Here is a 19,051-nt window from a genome sequence, read left to right as displayed (position 1 = left end):
TGAAAAAACTCAAAATGACTGAGATCAGGCTTGCAAATAACCATAGGGGCTATACTGTTCTACACTTCAGTGTAAATTACCTTAAATTATGATTTTATAATTTCCAGGGCAAGTTGTTTTCTTTTAGATAAATGAAAAAAAGTGGAAAAGATTCTACTAATGTGTAGCATCAGCACCCTCTGGTGGCCTAATGTACCATGGCAACTTACTACAATAGATGCCTATCAATGGAGAATCAACATACTTTATGTTCTTTCCAGTAGGGAACTAACACCATTATTCTCTGTGTGCTTCTCATCAGTGCAGTCAGATGTCAAGTTAAAAAATAAAGGTCACTATAGCAACAAAACACCAAATTAAAGAACTCTATATTCTCATTAAGAAGAGACATTTTATTGCCATGATGTCCTTATATATATATATATATCAATCAAGTCAAATGGTTTTTTTTCTCTGTGTGCTGTCATACAACACTATAAATGAGGTTTCATGTTTACGTTTTATTTTATGCTGCAGATTCATTGGTGTCTTTTTCTGATACAGCATTGATCAGGATCCCAGAGTGCATCTTCATAAAACCACAGTATACCTCTTTCAGGAACCCACAGACATTCTGTACATCCAACAAACATAAAGGAAATTTTAATCAAACACTCACTTTTTATATCCTATTCCACAGCACCCTATAACACATAAGTTACACTCACTCATCCATTAAATTTACACAATACACACACACACAATACACACCTTCTCACTGCTGCATAACATTTTCACACTTGCTTTTTTACCCCCATCTACAGTACAAAGTGCCACAGTCAAGCAGCGAATCGTTTCATATCATACACACGCACGCACAAAAACTTTAAAGACAATAAAACCACCATGAATAATGTGATTCCCCTGATGATTCCGAATCCCCTGATTCATCACTCCTTTTCTTGCAATTAATCAACACATAAGTGAAGCATAGATATGGAGTAGAGGCAATACATCCACTGCCTTGTGGAGTGAGGCGTCAGCGCCAATGCACTATGTTTTCACAAAGTCTGGGCTAGCCTACTGGATATGGCTGGGATGTAGCACTGCCCATTGAACGGATCAGAACATGAGCTGAGGCTGTGCTCCTGGCTACATCCAGCTTCAGGATCAAGTTTAACCTCAGTTAATTCACAATTCTGGCTTTAAGCGCAGTGTCTTCTTCCACCAAGTCGGCTTCTGTTTTATGATAAATGTTCTCTCTTAAACTGCTCTCTCTCTCTGTCTCTGTCTGACCTCTCCGTGTCCTTCATGCGCCGTTGCTGTCATGTGATCTTTCTCAATTTAGCTGGAGATTGACAGAAGTCCATGTTCATCAGCAGTGTCGAGAATCCTGCATATGACCGGAGACTCAACCTAGGTAAAAAAAACAAATTAAACAAACACGTCAGTCTAGTATAGTTAGAAATTACAACTAGTCTTCCTAGATTTTGTTCTATTCATTATTATATTGTATGAAAAACTACTGGATAGACAGACAGACTTAAAACAGCTTAAGCTGGAGCAGCTTTCTTCTGCCATGCCCAGAAGTCGAAAAGATTCTATACCACATAAAGAAACAAGTAAAAGAAGACGTAAATACTGGGGAAGCTAAACTAAATTTTATTAATATAACATTTAAAGTTGAATATGTAGAATGTTTATTAAAAGCTATATATATATTTTTTTATAAAGAATACACCCACGGGGCATTTTGAGGGGTACAGAATGAAAGTTTTGACTGTTCAATGTAAACAAGGATGGCTTCCGCAGATGAGATGAGCGCAGCTATGGAGCAAGCCGCTTGCCAACGCTTTTTTGTCTCTTGGATCCTTCTGTTGGAATATGGACCAGGCACCTGATATTGTGCCTTTTATCTGTAAATTCACGTTACACAAACGGAAAATAACCTTTACCTTTATCGTTTATCTGATTGGTTGATTTGACCTGTCTATCACCAACATAGGTGTTCAATATAGGCCAAGCATCAGCTCGATGGACTGCGATAAAGGATTTCAACGGCATAAAACTTGCGCCAAAACGGCTACGTTTCTCCTCGATCGGTAAGCTAACTTTCATGTTTACTTAGCAGAAATGGTAACTGTCAGTCAAACTCCTCTGCAACAGACTCAAACACTTCGGTATCCTGTAGGATACTGGGCCGGGTCTGACAAACATGGCAACCCGACTTGTTGAATTATTTTTTGTTGTTGCGACTACGATATTGAGACAAAAGATAGCGGTGTTCTGCTCATTCTCCATATTCAACCTTTAAGAAAACAAATTTTATGTGTTTTTTTTTTTTAATTTGTGGACAAATAACAACAATGCAAGCTTTGCCCAAACACCCACATGTTGGATTTTGTTTTGTTTTTTTGGTGGGTTTTTTTACATTTGCAGTCCGGTGCTCCAATCTCTGTAGACTTTTGTTTGGGAATTCTTGGCTTGATTCTCTCAACTTTTCTTTTCCATTTCTGTGTGTGGTTGTTTGCACACAGCCCTGCAGTCTCGTGCCCTTTTATGGACACTGGCGGGGCGTTTACCTATGATCCTGTAGCACACGCCTTCAACTTATGAGGAAATGCGAGGTACGTACAATTCAGCGGTTTTAAGAATACGACGCAGACTTTTCTTAAGAACAAATTTAAGAAAGAAGGTAAGAGAATTGTGCTGCCCTAAATTAAACCAGCGAAGCTGCAGATCAGATTCACTGATAGAGGGTGACATAACAGACATTTCTTTAAACAAAAATCTTCAAGATTATTAAGTTAAAGTATTAAGAAAAGGGCTAGTAGCGAAGGGTCAGCATTAACCTCATACACAGTAACTAAGCAAGCGTTTCTTTATCTGTGACTGTGACTCATTGGTTACTCAAACAAAACTTACCCCGAGGATGTACTGACAGGTCTGAGGCTCCAGCATATATACAGTGACAGCATGGGGAGACTCAGACTCTTTACATCTGACAAGAGAAAAGAAATGAGAAGAGTGAATCAACTGTGAAACATCGTAGTATTGTCTTACTCATGTGTTGACTCAAGGCAGTGACACTGAACCTGTGCTATGGCTCCTCACCCGCCCGTGACTGTTCACTTACTTGAGCTTGACAATGACCTGTCTGGGCTTCCCTGTCAGATCACAAACATCCCCGTGGCCATAAAAGTGGGATACCAACCTGTCATAGAGCAGGGAGAATGACCAGGGGAAAAAAAAAAATCAACAACAATCTCAGTTTCATTTGCACCCAGATTAGGCTTCAAAAATAGGAATGGCTTACTTGACTTTCTGCACCCCATCATCTTTGAGCTGGTAGGATCGGGCGACGTTCTTCTTGGCCCACTCAGTGTGCTCTAAGGCGTTCCAGTTTCCGACCACCACAGTGTTCTTTCCTTGCTCTTTATCCTGGGGCACCGAGGAACATTTTCATCACTGTGCAAGTGCAATCTAATGCACCAAACAACCTTTCACACACAATTAGAATAAACCACGTATGCAATTACAAGCTTTCTGCAAACTAACTTTAGACCACCAGCTAAAACAACTGCTCGATAAATCACTTAGCAGAAAATAAATTGCCACTGTGCGGAATGATTAATCATTTAAGTGAAGCACATTTGATTTTTAGAGATATTCCACTTTAAATCACCCAGCTCCCACACAGACATACGCACAGTAGCAAGGTGGTACCCTTACCTCATGGTACTGATGGACATGCTTTCCATAACAGAATTCATATTTCCACCACCCTACCCCCTGAAACACACACACATAACATGATTATAGGGACCTGAATTGATCTTTAAAAACTGCTCAGGTGATGAGAGATGGAACATGCCTCACCCCGTGCAGACAGTATGAGCCGCTAAGGAACTCCTTGATTAGCTGGTCATCCGTCAAACGAGAGATGTGAGTGGTGCCGACAGTGACCTGAGTCTGTCCTCCAACAGTCACGGGTCTGTGAGTGGAGCTAAAGGCTTCCTCTCTCACAGGTGGCGGCGACTCCTGTAACATGTCAAATAATTGTGCAAGGTGTCGTCAGGTCCACACGCACCCAATTTTTTTCCCCCTCCTTATGTTGTTTTCTGTGCATGTCTCACCTCTCTGGGCTCGGCGGTGGCGCTGAAAGGCGGTTTAAGCTGCTCCTCTTGCTCCTTGTCCAACTGGGCGAGTCGCAAAGGCCGCAAAGGGGAGCCCGCCAGAGCCTGGCAGAAGATGGCGTTCACCGGAGAGGACTTGAACCTGCAAGGAATGTATGTCAAGTTTAAAAACAGGAAAATGTATTTCAGCAGAACCTTGTCACATGGGACTTACTTCTACTAATCCTTTAGGCACAATATATAAACGTAATCACTGTGACAGATCTACCTGTATTTTGGATGTGCGCAAAGCAGCGGTGTCAAGACCACCACCTCATATTCACACGTGGTGACCTCGGCGACAGACAGGATCTCATGCTTGGCCTCTGGATGACAGACGTAAAGCACAGATGTGGAGCGAGCCTCGTTCTGTTTCAGCACACAAGGAGTCCCGTTTCCCATCTCCAACGAGAAGTAGGGAGTCAGCTGGCCTTCTATATTCTTACTGGGCACCTGAACACAAGTGGGGAGAGTGAAGGAAACAGAAAAGAGACACAAGTGAGAATTGACAGCCAGCCTGGCGAATATGGTTAATTCTTATTATTGTTTCATTATTTTCGTTACTTCAGTTTCAGTTGCTGGTTTGACATTTTCTGCCTCTTCAACTTTATCTGAAAATAATAATAATATTTAGCTTTAGCACAATAAAGAAAAGACAAATACATTAAAAATATCCTTTACACCTACATTACATTAACAAATGAACCCACCTGTCTCTGATGACTGGCTCTTCTGTGCCATATTCCCCAGGAAGTACTCTTGAACACTAATTTTCTGTGGAAACACACATGATTAGCTTCGGTACATATCGCACTGAGCGCTGGTTTCTGAAAATGATTTGACTCTCTCCAAACACTGACCTGACCAGTCTCTTTCTCTTCATGATACTGTCTTATATGCTTTCCATGGCATACTTCATATGTCCAGTATGACTCAATCTGCAATGTTGGCAAGCAAAGAGCAAGTTCAGCGTTATGTGTGAGTCATCAAGTCACCAAACACCTGCAGCACCGCAGGTAACGTCTAAGTATTTAGGTATGCTCTGCTAATGTAGCTTGAGCTCCATCTGAACACCGTTTCAGTCTCTGTTGAGGAAATTAGATGGAAATGAGAATGAAACTTCAGAAGTCTCACCCTGTAGGAGCAGCTGCTTCGTTTGAACAGTGGCTCCAGCAGTTCACCCGGACTGGGCCCAGCGTACTCCTTATCATCATCCTAAGTCAACAAAATACACCCACAAATGCATGAAGAGTGAGGGAGAGATATGGCATCATATAGAGATAGAACGTCAGTGAAATACAAGAGTAATGAAAAAACAGAAACTAGCAAATCCTAGAATTGAATCAAACAGACATTGTCGCCAACAGCGACACTCTTCTTCTGGGGCTTCCATGCCACATGTGGATGACGCTAAATCGTTCTGCACATCTTTCACACACTTTTCTTCCACATTTTCTTAGTGAAAAATGAGTATTTAAACCTCAGTTTCACTGCTCACATTTGTTGCCACTCTCAAACTAATGGATCGGATTATATAATCCAACTTGGGACTAGCTTTTTCTATCTTTCTCTCTCTCTTTCGTTTCTATGAACAATTCCAATGAACACCTGAAGAAATTTGAGAATGCAAAGTAAAACAGAGAGAACCACTTTATAGAATTTAGCAGCTTTGCAATAAACCCAGGGTGATAATAACGTGTGTCACTTTATCTGCAATATATCTCTAACTGTCTCTAACTGGCTTAACTTACCTCATCTCCAGATCTCAGGGAAGGTAAGAGACATTTATATTTCTCTTTCTCTGTTGTTGTCATGATGACAAAGTCGTCTTCCTTGTAAAGGACCCCTGAAGCTGGCTGAAACCCAGAGAGACACGTTTTTTTTTTAAATTGTCACATTGAGAAGACGCAACCTCTTGTAGAAAATTACTTCCCATAAAAACGGCGTACATACCATCGTGAATTCTGCTCCTGGCCAGGCGATTTTAAAAGGTATTTCGTCAGTAAAGGTGGGATACCCCCCTCTGTTTGCTGAGACACCGCTGCAGACCTCCAGCAGCCCCCCGAGAAACATCAGCAGCAGCTCCACCATCATCTCTCCTGTTCCCGGCTGCTGAGCTCCTACAGCCCGCTCCTCATGTAAGATAACAGCCGGCTCACCTCACACTTAAAAGCGAAACCTGAGTGACGAAATAAAAAGCTACAACAAAGTCTGAGGAAGTTTGGTTTTGACAGACATAAGATATGACTGTGAGGCGGATGTCAATACGGCACAAAATACAGGAAGTGATCTGTCTAGTTGCCACGTCGTGTTCCGCCTGTGCGGTGGGCTGAAACAACAGCAGCGCCCTCTAGCGGCGGCAGCCGATATCGAGGGAGACTTTGATACCTGGGAAGCAAAAAACAAATGAAACTCTTGGTGCTCTGGACTTGAAATTTGAATTGTTGTTTTGTTGTAGGCTTTTTCCGCCACCCATTGCCAATTTTGTGGAAATGGATTTCTTCAATAAAGATCAACAAACAGGATCAGCTTCTTCTCCGTGGTTTATTTTGACAAAGTATTTTCCTCTGCAGACAAAAATATGTTCACCCCTCTTTCCTCACAAAGCTCAGAGTTTAGCAGGAATGACCCCGAGCCCACTGGTGCTCATCCTTTTAGAGGAAGAGACACCCCATCCAGACAGAAAAGGTCACAAGGTAATAGATAGAACGAGCTAAGCCTTGGTTGGGTGACGTCTTTAGACCAAACAAAGCATGCCTTAGACATTCGAATCCCTCTCTGAACTTCTCTCATCACAAGATCTCTAAAGCAGGGTCCACATAGGCCATAAATACAGTCATGAGTTATCTGCAAGAAACAGGATGTACAGAAAGTTATTTACATTATCCATTAAGCACAAACAAGCTATGTACTAGTGATATGATAATTTACAGTGTAAATTTTACACTGCTTCCTAAAGTAAGATATTCGGCAATACAACTTCCAATACCTATGACCAAGTAAATTCACTCTGTATCCGTCATAGGCTACAGTAGGATATGGTATCAAATATGTGACATGCATTGGTAGTTCAGCTTTAATGTGCAGGACACTACTTGCATTTTTCTTAAATCTTTCCAACATTAGTGAAATTTTCAACAGCTATAACCACAAAGTCGTTGCTCAAACACTCAGACATGTTTTCAATTCTAGTGACAAACCCAACAATGTCATAAAACCTCAAATATGCTAAACTTAATGTTAGGGGAATGTACAGAAATATTAATCAGATTATTTTTCCTTTTAAAAAGCAAACATTTAAAAACTGGACGTAAAGGTGTTTATAAAGGATAAAATATAATAAAATATAAATGAAAAACTAAAACTACAGTTTAACCTGTATCAACTAATCAATGATTAAGTTTGAACAGCAGGTCATTTCACCTTTTATCATTACACCTTAATTTATCTCTTTTCTGGTAATAAGTGAAAATAAACTATTATCCTTCTCAAAATGAATACACAGGGCAACTGGATGTAGATTACCAAAATGATAGCCCTTGATGGTACTGTTTTGCAAAAGAGCCTTAAACAAAACATCATGTCTTCCTCTAGATGATCAATTTAAGTCTTTTTGAGAGGCACATATACGTCTCTTGTATGCTGTATATTTTTGAACCTATCCACACCCTCAAATGATGAGAATAGTACTCATAAAGCTGTTATTGAACGCAGACCACAGCCCGCCTGAAGCATTTGGCTCCTTTTGATTTGAAATGTTTGAGAGAGGTTTCCAGATCATGTACAAAACACAGGCAGATTACCTCGTCTCTGCCTCCCAGTGGATGGATTTGGAAGTTTAATTGTGCCAGTGTGTATGCTGAATACATAGACCTGATGATGTATTATGGTGTCTCAAAATTATTTTATGAGGACTCCACACTGAGATAAAGATGACAGGCTGTGTGAAGATACAGAGTATAACAGATCCTGAGCTGATTTACTGAACATTTCCTGGACATTATGTTGGTTGACTTATCTACAGGCAACGATGAAAGCTCTGTGCTAAATGTGAAGTGTCCTTACTCTTTTCTCCTGTTACTCTGTTGAATCAGCAGTGCTGTGTGCTGAATTACAATAAACCACCTCCCCACCTGAACAGTTCACATGGGAACAGCTCTCAGTTAACAGGACATTTAAAGCATGGACCTTGAGAATATTTGATGTTGCATTTCACTGCCAGGGAGAGAGAGCACATTGGACTGATGGAGTATTAACCTGAGCTGGGCAGTTTTCAACCTGTTGGTGGAGCTGTTGATATTAGAATGTGCAGCACAGGAGGCAGGAGAAAGGAGAGGGATTTAACAGAGACAAAGAGTAAGAGGATAAGGAGGAGAAAGGGATACAGAGGAACAGGGAAGGATACAAGGGGGAGAACATCCCACTAGATCATCCATCCTCTACAACCACTCCCCTCTGCTAACGTAGCCTACATACAGTTACTCCTACCAGCCTCCTATGTACACACAATATATGGATGTTAATATTTGTGTACACTAGCCTGTACAGTATGTGTGTGTAAATAGTATGTATTGTTAGCCTCTGTGGCTGTTGCCCAGCAGCTGTGTTTTCACGACTGAACCACTTGAATGTCAAACATATCAAGTACACGCCTTTCCACGTCATAACCACAAGCTGACAAGTTCGTTTGAAGGCTACATGTAATGTAATATAGATAGATAGAATGTCCTAGATCAATAGTATGTACTAGATAGTATGTAGATACATAGCAGGTGTAAAGGCCGCAACTCAACAACATGACATTAAAGAACAAGTGGCGGCAAATGCCAACTTTTGCTTTGCCTCAAATTTGCCGTCTGTGTCTTGCTCAAAGCACTCAAACACAACGCAAGGACTGCAGCCGATGGCCATCTAGCACATACTGTATGTTCTGCGTTTGTATGCAACCCCATCATTTTTCATATCAGCAGGTGGCGATAGTCTGTAATCGTCATCCAAAAAGGGAAACTGGAAAACCGACAGAACAGGTGCAAGAAAGTAGTTAACCAGTTAGCACTGTAAGCATAATCTTAATACCTGATATGACAATTTTGTTTTCTATCTCATGGCCTCTTGGCTTTAGCCATTTGTTTACTTTCCTCACTTATGTTTTTCGTGCACTGATTCAGTTTATTTTAATTTATTTAAATCAACATGCCAAATCATCCGAAAACCCGCTGATAAGGGCTAATGAGGGCTGACGAGAGCCAACTAGCGCCAATTGTGCGGGACACTGCAAAACCTATTGGCGCTCCCCAATGGACTGATGGTCGACTGTCGGTTGGTATGTCCCTGCCTTAAGATTTAGCAAGCAAGCAGGCAGACAAACAAACCGCCATGACGTCAAACTGGTAAGGAACTCAAGGCGCGGCATCAGGGATGGGCCAATGGCTGACTACCCCCACCCCCACCCCCACCCCCGCTATATTTCTGATTCATTAACAGTGCCCAGATCAATTTTATGAGTGCAACTGAAAACTCAGACTGTCACTTTTTTCCCAAAATCAAGTTTGAACACATTCAAGTTAAAAGTTCAAACTAATTTGAACATTTATGTTATTGGACTCCTCTACCCCTCTATTTTTATGTATCAAATGTCCTTCAAAATGGCCATAATAAGTGTCCTAAGACCTAAAAAGAATTGGTAGTTGAGATAAAACCAGACGAAATATGTCATAACTTTAATAGTGTCTCTTCCCTTGTGGTTGTTCACATACTTTTCCAGAGCCTAAATGGAACCTTAGCTCACCATTCTGAAATGAGCATTTTCATTTATTTCACTGCCATCCATGGGGTGAACCTAATTTGCATAGACGCCTTTCACACAACCTCACCTTATACATAATTGATACAACTGTCATCTCCCCAACCATAATAACATCATTCCAAAGGGAGCAGAGAGAAATTAATCTTGGCATTTGAAGGTCTCAAGCGAGATTAAGATATCTCTTAGGCTGTCACCCAAAAATACACATAGAGTATGTCAGACATCAGACAATCAATATTGTCACTTGTGCTAGATTAATTCTTAATGACATTCAATATTGATTTGATTAAATTATTTTTAAATGTTGTATTCCTTTTGTAATTTATATTATATTTCCCTTACCTTTTTCCCAAACATTTCCCTTTATACTTGAAGTCCATATAGCATGTTTAATTAATCAATTATGTGTTCACATTAAAGTTGTACACTGATCAAACCTATTAACATTCCATCATGCTTCTTTTCTGCTGCCCGCAATCATCACACAGACTCAATGTGTGTAATGGTTTTGTTTGGAGTGATTAAATCATCAAAAGCAACAGACTCAACAAACCGGTGGGTGCATTTACCAGTTAAAGGACTGAAGTGTCAGAACATGCGGTGTGCTTCCCCATATCCATTTTAAAGCACGCTTTTAATTCTGTCTGCTCTGCATGTACACAGTTGTCAATCATGCACCTGTTGTGTTTTAGTCCAAATAAAACACTGTGTTTTTGGCTAAATGAATCTTGTGAGTTGTACATGCTTGACTGCTTGAATAAATGATGCAAAGAAGCAAAACAACAAGTTGGTGAAACATGAGAGAAATGGATTTAAAGCATGTCAGTGGACCAGAGTGCTGCTCTTCACATCCCTGCAGAGATGGTAATGACAGAGTATTTTTGTTTGGATGCATCTGGATTGGCTCCAGATATTCACAGAGCTACTCGCTATATTTGGCTGTGACTGAGGCTTAGTTCTTATATGACAATAGGGGGTAATGGAGACACAACATCCTATCGGCCCCCTGAAAGCACATTTATACAGTTTTAACCAAAGCCAAAGTTATCTATCAATCAAATGTTTAGGTCCTTGGGGACAATAAAGAACCCAACCTAACCTACTTCTAGGATTTAGGTGTGGGTTTTCATTTGTTGACCCAATCCTTACATGAATACAAACTTGGTCTTGGTTATTTGAATGTGATATTTTGTATTTATAGGCTGCTTTTTTTTCTTACAGAAAATCTCCCAGCTTGGGGAAACATCCAGTTACAGCTTCATCAAAGCTAAAGCAACCCATCCGACCATGACCATTCTCAAAGGTGACCATGAGTGTTTATGTAAATGTGATTTGCATTGTCTGAGACTTTAAGCTTTTTGAGTTTTTAGACACTACACTTGGACACAAAAGTCACGGAAATCCCAACAGTATGATTTGTCTATGAGCAGGAACAGAAAGTGGGTTAACAACTTGAAAATGCATCCTAAGCAGTGTGCATAAGCTAGAAGAGCTTATGGAAGCTAGGGAGATTTTGAGAGTGAAAGTCATTTAGTGGTTCTTCACAGTTTGAAAGTGAATGGCACAAATACTGCAAGATAAGGAACAGAGCTCTTGACAGACTGGGCAGGGAGAGCATTCTATGTATATTTGATCAATATCAGCACTTCAGCAGCTAGCAATGACTGAGCGAGAAAGCAAGCCAGTGAAAAAGATTGTGCTACATCCTAACAATATTAATTGGAATCTTATAAACGAAACATGTTTATTAGTTTCAACTATGACTGTTGGTTGTGCTGGCTCCAAACTAAAAACATCTGTGAAATATTGGAAGAAAGTACTAAATGATCATATCTGAGAAAGATCATTTTAACTGTCAACAACCCACATAAGCTATTGACAGAGCATTCCTTTCTTAAGTCCTTTGTCTTGCCCATGAGAAGTACAGTATGTAGGCTACTGCATTTGCTGAGTCATTTATATGCGGCTGGCTGCTCTGGCATTATTGATGCAAAGAAACTCCACACAATCCATCATCATTTGAATGCAGTCACAAGATCTCTTTGGCACCAATTTGGATCACAGATGGGTTTAATTGGCTGAGATATGTGCGAGATGATGGCTTCTTCCATTTTATGTCTGAGTACATTGTCTACCACTTAGCTAGCCTGACTCCCCATATGTAAACTGTGGGTATAAGCCTGCCACTGGCTGCTTATTTCATAACTCATTTATAACTCATGGGACAACTGTCTTTATTGTTTACGATAGCTAGCTTATATATGTTATATAGCTTATAACTATTGCATACTCTACAGTATGTTATCAACTGTGCAGCACCTAATGCTTTGCTAAAAGGACCAAAGAGACCAGCGGTGCTGCCATCACTTCCCACACAACAGTATAGAGTAGGTGAGAGATTTATTTTTTATATATAGGTCAACTAAAACGACAAAAAGTTAGTGAACTATGCTTGGTAGCTTTACGGCTGTGTTCTGAGTAAGTTATTGCTGATAATTATCTCTCAACAGCATTGATCTATTAGCTAAACACATAATTAATAACCAGTAAACAGTGTTGCTGGTAATATATAAAATCCCTGTCGCTATGGGCAGTAACAAATAACCTCCGACCCAGCAACCTACACATGCTGAAAATTGCAATTACGTTTTGGATTATACAATATGACATGATATACTTACTTCTGTGAGTGACCGTAAAGATATATAAAGAATATATAAGTGAGTTAAACTTCAGGGATATCTTGGGAGGCAAAAGTAAGACCAACCCCACAAAGGGGATGATTTTGCATGCGGTGGCCACAGAGAATTGCTCTCTCCTTATCCTTCCTGACTGAATCGTCTCTGCTTTTGTGTTCCGCGAGTGTCCTTGCATGAGGCGGTACCTTCAGCCCAATCAGGTTGCACAGGCAGTGCAGCTCCTCCAGGATAGCTCATCCATGGGGTAGCAAGAAAGTTTTGCAAACACGGTTCCGCCACAGACTGTCCAGGAGCTCACTGATGCCCCGATCCAGGCATTGCGGGGGCCATAAACACTTCTGATTCACATTATGAGTTTGTGTGATAAAACAAAGTTGTAAAAAGTGCAATCAGTCTGTAATTTCAATTTTTCACCCTCAGCGGGTTGATGATCTTTGCTTTCCATTCACCCTTGTTGCATCATTTAGTTCTCAACAAATTATACAATGTACATCATGAAAGATTTTCAACTGGAATAATTTGTGCACCTAGATCTGATGTGTGATTTAAGCGTTCCTTTTTCTGGACCTCTGTTACCTGCTCTCATTCCCTACTCCTCACATACCAACACTTTTTGACACACCATGGTAGCAGTTTTAAACCCACTGTTAATGTTGTGAATTCAAACAAAAGCTAACTAAATTTGAGGTTTAGGCATCAAAACTACATGGCTAGGTTTAGGAAAAGATCATGGTTTGGGTTAAAATAAGTACTATTATGTTACTTTAATGTTATTAAGTTTCACTTTTCACTAGTGACACGAAACCCAGTCTCCTGGATAAAAGTGCAGTGTGTGTTTGCCCCAGCCATCCACCCAAACCTCCTCCCTAAACGGACTTTGAGGCTTATTATACAACGTCACCTGACTTCCGGAGCTATCAGTTGAAAGCATGTGTCATACAGATGCTAGTGTGTGCCAAAGACATTTCATATCAGCGTTTCAATGGGTTGCAGAAACGTACAATGGCAAAAAAAAAATGTTTTTAATTCTGGAGAACAGGCTGGAAAACAAGCTACAAAAAATAGATATTCATACTAAATATACACTCAGCAATAACACACAATTGAACATAAATGATCTAACATAACATAACATGACCTCTAAGATAAGATCACACAGTACGAGAACATGAAATAACAAGTACAGGCATAACAACAATGTGCCTGTACTGTACATTGCTAGTCAGCTGACACCCAAATGTCTGAGCCAGGGATTGTCTAGCACAAATAAAAAAGCTAAAGACATCACCTAATGTAGCAGAACTTTGGTTTCTGAACTCAGCCTGCTCTTCATGGGCTATAACATAACGCCCAACAATATACAAAGAAGAAGAAGCCTCGTTGTTGCATCTTTGTGATTTTCATTATTAGGTGCTACAAATGTCTTCAACCTCATGTAAATATTATTTGCTCTTTCGGATGGTTTCACATTTAATGAACTGTATGTATTTGTATGCATTTCATGAAATAATCCAGTGTGTAAGTAATCATTGTACTTAGTATGCAGAGTGTTTCTCTCTATTACACTTTGTTCTAATGTTCTTTATATCTGCTGCAAGTTAAGAGACTGAGTCTAATTTATTCAATCTCAAGGGTCATATCCTGACAAAAAATAACTAGACAAACCACAGTTCAATAATGCAAATAATTATGTACGCAATCCAAGTCAACCAGGTGTATTTGGCTTCGTAAACATTAAAACTACCAATATTATACTGCTGCAATGCAACTTTCAATACATTTTCATTCAACACTGCACCTCCAAAGTTAGCACAGCATCCGTAAAGCCAGAGTAAAGTATTTGGTAAACAATGTTCGGTGTTAACACTCAGATGAAAAAGACATGCTGAAATTATATTGGCAGGTTGCTATCACACTGCCTCTTTTCCAAATGGCACAAGGAGTCTGACCTTTTCCTGATCTCACCGCTGTCAAAAGATGACCTTTGTGCGCAGCATCACGTAGTCAATGTGTATGAGTTAGTCTTTAGACACGGCACAAACCTTGCCTTTTCAAAATCACTTGTCAGTAGCAACACTGTGAGCAAAATAATAATAATTAAAAAACAAAAACAGCATGACTTTATTGACGATATTCCAGAAGTTTTCCTGACACTGGTGTCTTAAGGAGTTTTGATTAGAATCATGAAAAAAATAGAAATAAGAAGAGAAGAGACAAATTTACTCTGATCTCTGGGGCATTGATAGAGGCAGCGACTGAATCTCTTGTGAATAAAAGAAAACTCAATTCAAACACCCACATAAAATCTGTTAATGTTTTTTCAGGACTTTCTCACACCTCTTTTTTCGGGGAGTTGAGAAACTTAGTAAATCAATAAACTTCTGTTACACTTCTCGGTTTGTGGGTGTAACCTGAGGGAATTGCAGGAGGAGGTTGAGAATGGGCAGCTTGGCTTCCCTGGTGGGTCAAGGTGAGTCTGTTAGCCTGATGGCTTGTTCACTCTGCAGATGTCACCTGGTCATTATCCTGAGGCAGCCATCTGCCAGTTGGTCCTGCAGGGCCTGGCCACTCAGTCTTCTGGGCCCTGTGTGACTGGCAGGATCCATGCTGCTTCCTCTTCTGTCCTGACTTAGTACTCCACCTGCCTCCAGTGTCCAGAAGAGGAGGCCAGGCTGGTCAGGGCCAAAGGGAAGACAGAGGACACACACAGAGAAACAAAAAAGCAAGCTTTGAACTCTCTGCCACAATTTAAACTGGGATAAATTAATGATGCATCTGCAGTTTTTACCTGGGCTCCCCTCACAGCTGACTGCTTGGCTTCTCACCCTCAGCGCTGCTGGGATGCAGTGGTACGCTGCCAAAATAAACTTCATTCTCCCCAATCAGCTCACTTACTTTGGTTTTAGCTAGAAAATTATTCTATTTCTGAAAAGTATCTATTGAGAGAAAGATTGGATGCTAAAGCCAATGAAGGGTGTTGTTACATCAGAAAGTCAATTGTCAGCCTCTAAATCTTTCAGAAAGTGTCTCACTATGGGTAATTATGGATAATTAGAGCCTGAGTTTTGGACACAGTTAATTATGCCCCCCTTCAAGGTGTTGGATTTGGCTGTAACTTCTGCTTTTAAGATGTAAATTTGACTTGATAGGGTTTTTGGTTAACCTTCTTGGCTCTTTTCTGAAGTAAGGAAAGGAATCTTTGCAAATCACTGAGAAATGAACATGTACATTTTCACAAAGCCTTTTTATTTTTTGCCCGGCCCGGTTAAACAAATGTATGTTCTGCGATTTAGTTACACAAGTGAGGGGATCTCTCATTAGTATTAGTATCAGTATAAAGATGAATATTGTATTAAGTAAGTTGTTTAGTTATGACATTTTAACAAACTTGCACAGACTTTGAACACCTACCGACACCAGGTAAATTGTCATGTTTAAGCAATGTTGCAGCAACGTCATTAAATAAAGTACAGGAAACATCATGTAGATGACATTGAACAGATGTAAAATATCTGTTGCATCACTAACCTAACTAGCAACGTACTAATAGTAACATTGTCACTGTTATCCAGTTACGCTGTTACAACGTCACGAATAAAATGTTACAATAACGATTTTGCAGAGACAACCTGGGCTTAATCTTCCACCCGCCGCAAATCTGCGCAGAGTGCAGTGACTAACACAGTTGTCATTTTCACGCCCAGCACCCACATTATAAGCAAATGTACTTGCTTCTAACTGTGCATCTGTGGGTGTATGTGGGCACATTGTTGGTACATCATGCTTGTTAAACACAGAGGGACGCGCAGCAGTTGAATTGGACACGACCTACATGTACCTGCACCATGCACTTTAGACCGTGCTGTAGTTCATATAAATAGGGCCCACTGTGTTTGTAGGGCTCAGCTTCTTATCACAGGTTACAACTGTGCAAAACTTGTGGTAAATTGACAGTAAAATGCCTTTTGTTTGTTGAGCGTCAGCACAAGCAGGAGCGCTGTAAAGTTAGGACAAGTCCAAGGGGCCCTAAAAAATTAAAATATTAGCCATTTTTTTTTAAATTTGAATGATTCATCTATCATCAATTTTGGAATATTTTCTGTAGAGAGAAAAGAAAGGGCAACATACAGTATGTCAGGCAATTTTTCTCAAAGGAAGTCTGTGGCTGGTGGAAATGAACCTGCTAGCTAAATCTTTTGTCAACACAGTTTTTCTCAAAGGAAGGTGGGTGAAGTCCGTGGATGGAGAGGAACCGGCTAGCTTAGTCTTTTGTCAACATATCTGCTAGGTTAGTCTATGCCCTTCTTTAACTTCAAGTTTTTTTGTTATTACATATGTAGTAGTATAGCAAATATTTAACAAGCATATGAACATATAGGAAAACTGTAGCAATTGCTCCCTCCTTGCAATGTGTCAGCACAAATCCCACATGAAGATGGAGGTGAGCAATGAGCAGTGATGGGTTGAATAACTTGTCAGTTTGTCATTAGGCTATTCAAGGGTTATTTTGGCAGGGTTTGATTGCTATTATGAGCATTTCACTGGCCATAGCTATGGCTTTATGTTCTGTGAGAGTTTTTTGTTTTTTTTAATATTATGTAAAATGATTAGATACATTTTTAACTGATAGAAATTCACACTGTGGAATTGTTTTCCCCACACATCATCACCAAAATTACTGGTGGCACCCCGGAGCACAAGTGAAGTATTTTCATCTTGGGAAAGTTATTTTTGTCTTTAACCTGTTTCCCTCTTTAAAAGTGAGCTTTGTTATGTCATGTACTATTTTTTTTCTTCCAGTACTACTGTGTCACACATGCTAAAAGCAGGGACTATTTGAGGACATAGCTACAGATAACGAGAGGTTCAAAAAGAGTCAGGTAAAACCCATAAACACACTCATCTTCTGCTTGCAAGTAATGTCCGGGAGGCTTTCTATTTTTATCATCTTCACACTTTCATCATTTTTATTGACCACTAAACACCTTCAGCGGCTAATGCACACGCACTAATACACACACGTGCACACCTTTGATCTTATAGCCTCAGTGATTTTGATAATTCATCCTTGACCCACTTCGAACTCAGGACCTGCAGTAATGTGCTGGACATGAATGTCTGCGTGGGCAATCTGCTCCTCCTTGCCTTCTGTTGTTTTTTTGGATCAATTATGCTGTTGTTCTGGAGAACGGCACACCATAACTCGAAGCTTGGCTGTGTTTTAGTCCTTGATATAGAAAGGAGAACTATGATTGTGGGAGGCCCACCCTCTAACCTGCCTTTACCCCTGGCAGCCAGAACGGGCCAGCTGGTACTGTCAGCAACCCTGACAGATGACCTGCTGAGCAGATACTTTTAGCTCATGATTCACCCGTCATTATACAAACATACAGCATAATGTACAGTGTACTGAAACAAAATCTGTAAGGTGGATTACATGCAATTCTGTTCTGAAAACCTAGAATATGTACATATACATTTGTTGGTATATTATTCTCCTTCCTGAGCACAAGTATAGATTGTATTTTATAGTATACTATCCATGTACAATGGAGTATAAATAAGTGCCAAAGGACTGAGTCATAAAACCTGGAAATAAGCATTTCTTTCAAGTCAATGGGTTTTTTGAATGGGTTTTCGGTTAGATGCCTTAAATGTTTTCAGCGGTTAATAGGTTAGGGATGAGACCCTCAGCTCACAAGAGAATACACGATATTTAGTTCACTAGAACGAGATTTTAACACTATTTTTAAGTTTAAATATTTTCTTTATTTTGATTTCAGCAGAGAACTGTGGTGGTGCAGCAAGTGTCTTGTATAGTGCTCATGTTAGCTGCGGTGTAGCCTACGGTACTCACGACGGTAAAGTATACCTCCGAGCAACTGGGCCTCTCTGTCCAAAAGGCCCACCGCCCTCACCTGTCACCATACAGTCACTGTCTGTTCCACACAGCATGTTGAAAACAAGCCCCTACCACAGCGACTTCCTGGTTGATCCAATACGGAAGTACCAAAAACTGCAGTTCTCCGAGTGTCCAGTAGGAGTAGTTTGCACAATAGAACAGTTTCTCATTGACCTCCATGTTAAACAGGCCAACTCTCACAGCATGACATCTCCATGACAACACTTAGGAAGTGTTAGCATGCTAACTCTGTCATCTCGACTGTGGTCATTCATGAGTTGGTGTTATCATAAGTGACAAGATGGTTCGCTCTTCAATCAACTGTACCAACAGATGGTTTAGGAACACACTGTGTTACAGTTAGCTCTGTTTTTCTAATTAAATAGCCGCACTTGCACCATGACTTGCAGTACAGCCTGCTATCTAAGACACATACACTAGATGCTAGTCTGGAGGAGCGGGAGGATTCAGGCTGTGATGGTCGGTGTTT

The 19,051-nt window shown here is 40.3% G+C and overlaps 1 protein-coding gene across 1 annotated transcript; it reads right to left on the bottom strand.

Moving 5' to 3' along the window:
- Nucleotides 1–439: 439 nt before the first annotated feature.
- Nucleotides 440–6,402, bottom strand: erlec1 (endoplasmic reticulum lectin 1). The gene is made up of 14 exons (XM_083922753.1): nt 6,108–6,402; nt 5,906–6,010; nt 5,289–5,369; nt 5,015–5,092; nt 4,865–4,928; nt 4,719–4,765; nt 4,384–4,607; nt 4,116–4,257; nt 3,859–4,020; nt 3,712–3,771; nt 3,296–3,420; nt 3,116–3,193; nt 2,905–2,980; nt 440–1,395 (listed from the first exon to the last, which is right to left on the bottom strand). Exons 1-14 carry the CDS (start codon nt 6,246–6,248, stop codon nt 1,324–1,326), a joined length of 1,455 nt encoding a protein of 484 aa, XP_083778879.1. The 5' UTR covers nt 6,249–6,402; the 3' UTR covers nt 440–1,323.
- Between the last annotated feature and the right edge of the window lie 12,649 nt (nt 6,403–19,051).

The sequence above is a fragment of the Echiichthys vipera genome (assembly GCF_963691815.1).
Source record: "Echiichthys vipera genome assembly, chromosome: 11".
In the NCBI taxonomy this organism is placed as follows: domain Eukaryota; kingdom Metazoa; phylum Chordata; class Actinopteri; order Perciformes; family Trachinidae; genus Echiichthys; species Echiichthys vipera.
Note: the sequence above shows the minus strand (reverse complement) of the source record. Positions and strands in the feature narration are given on the sequence as shown.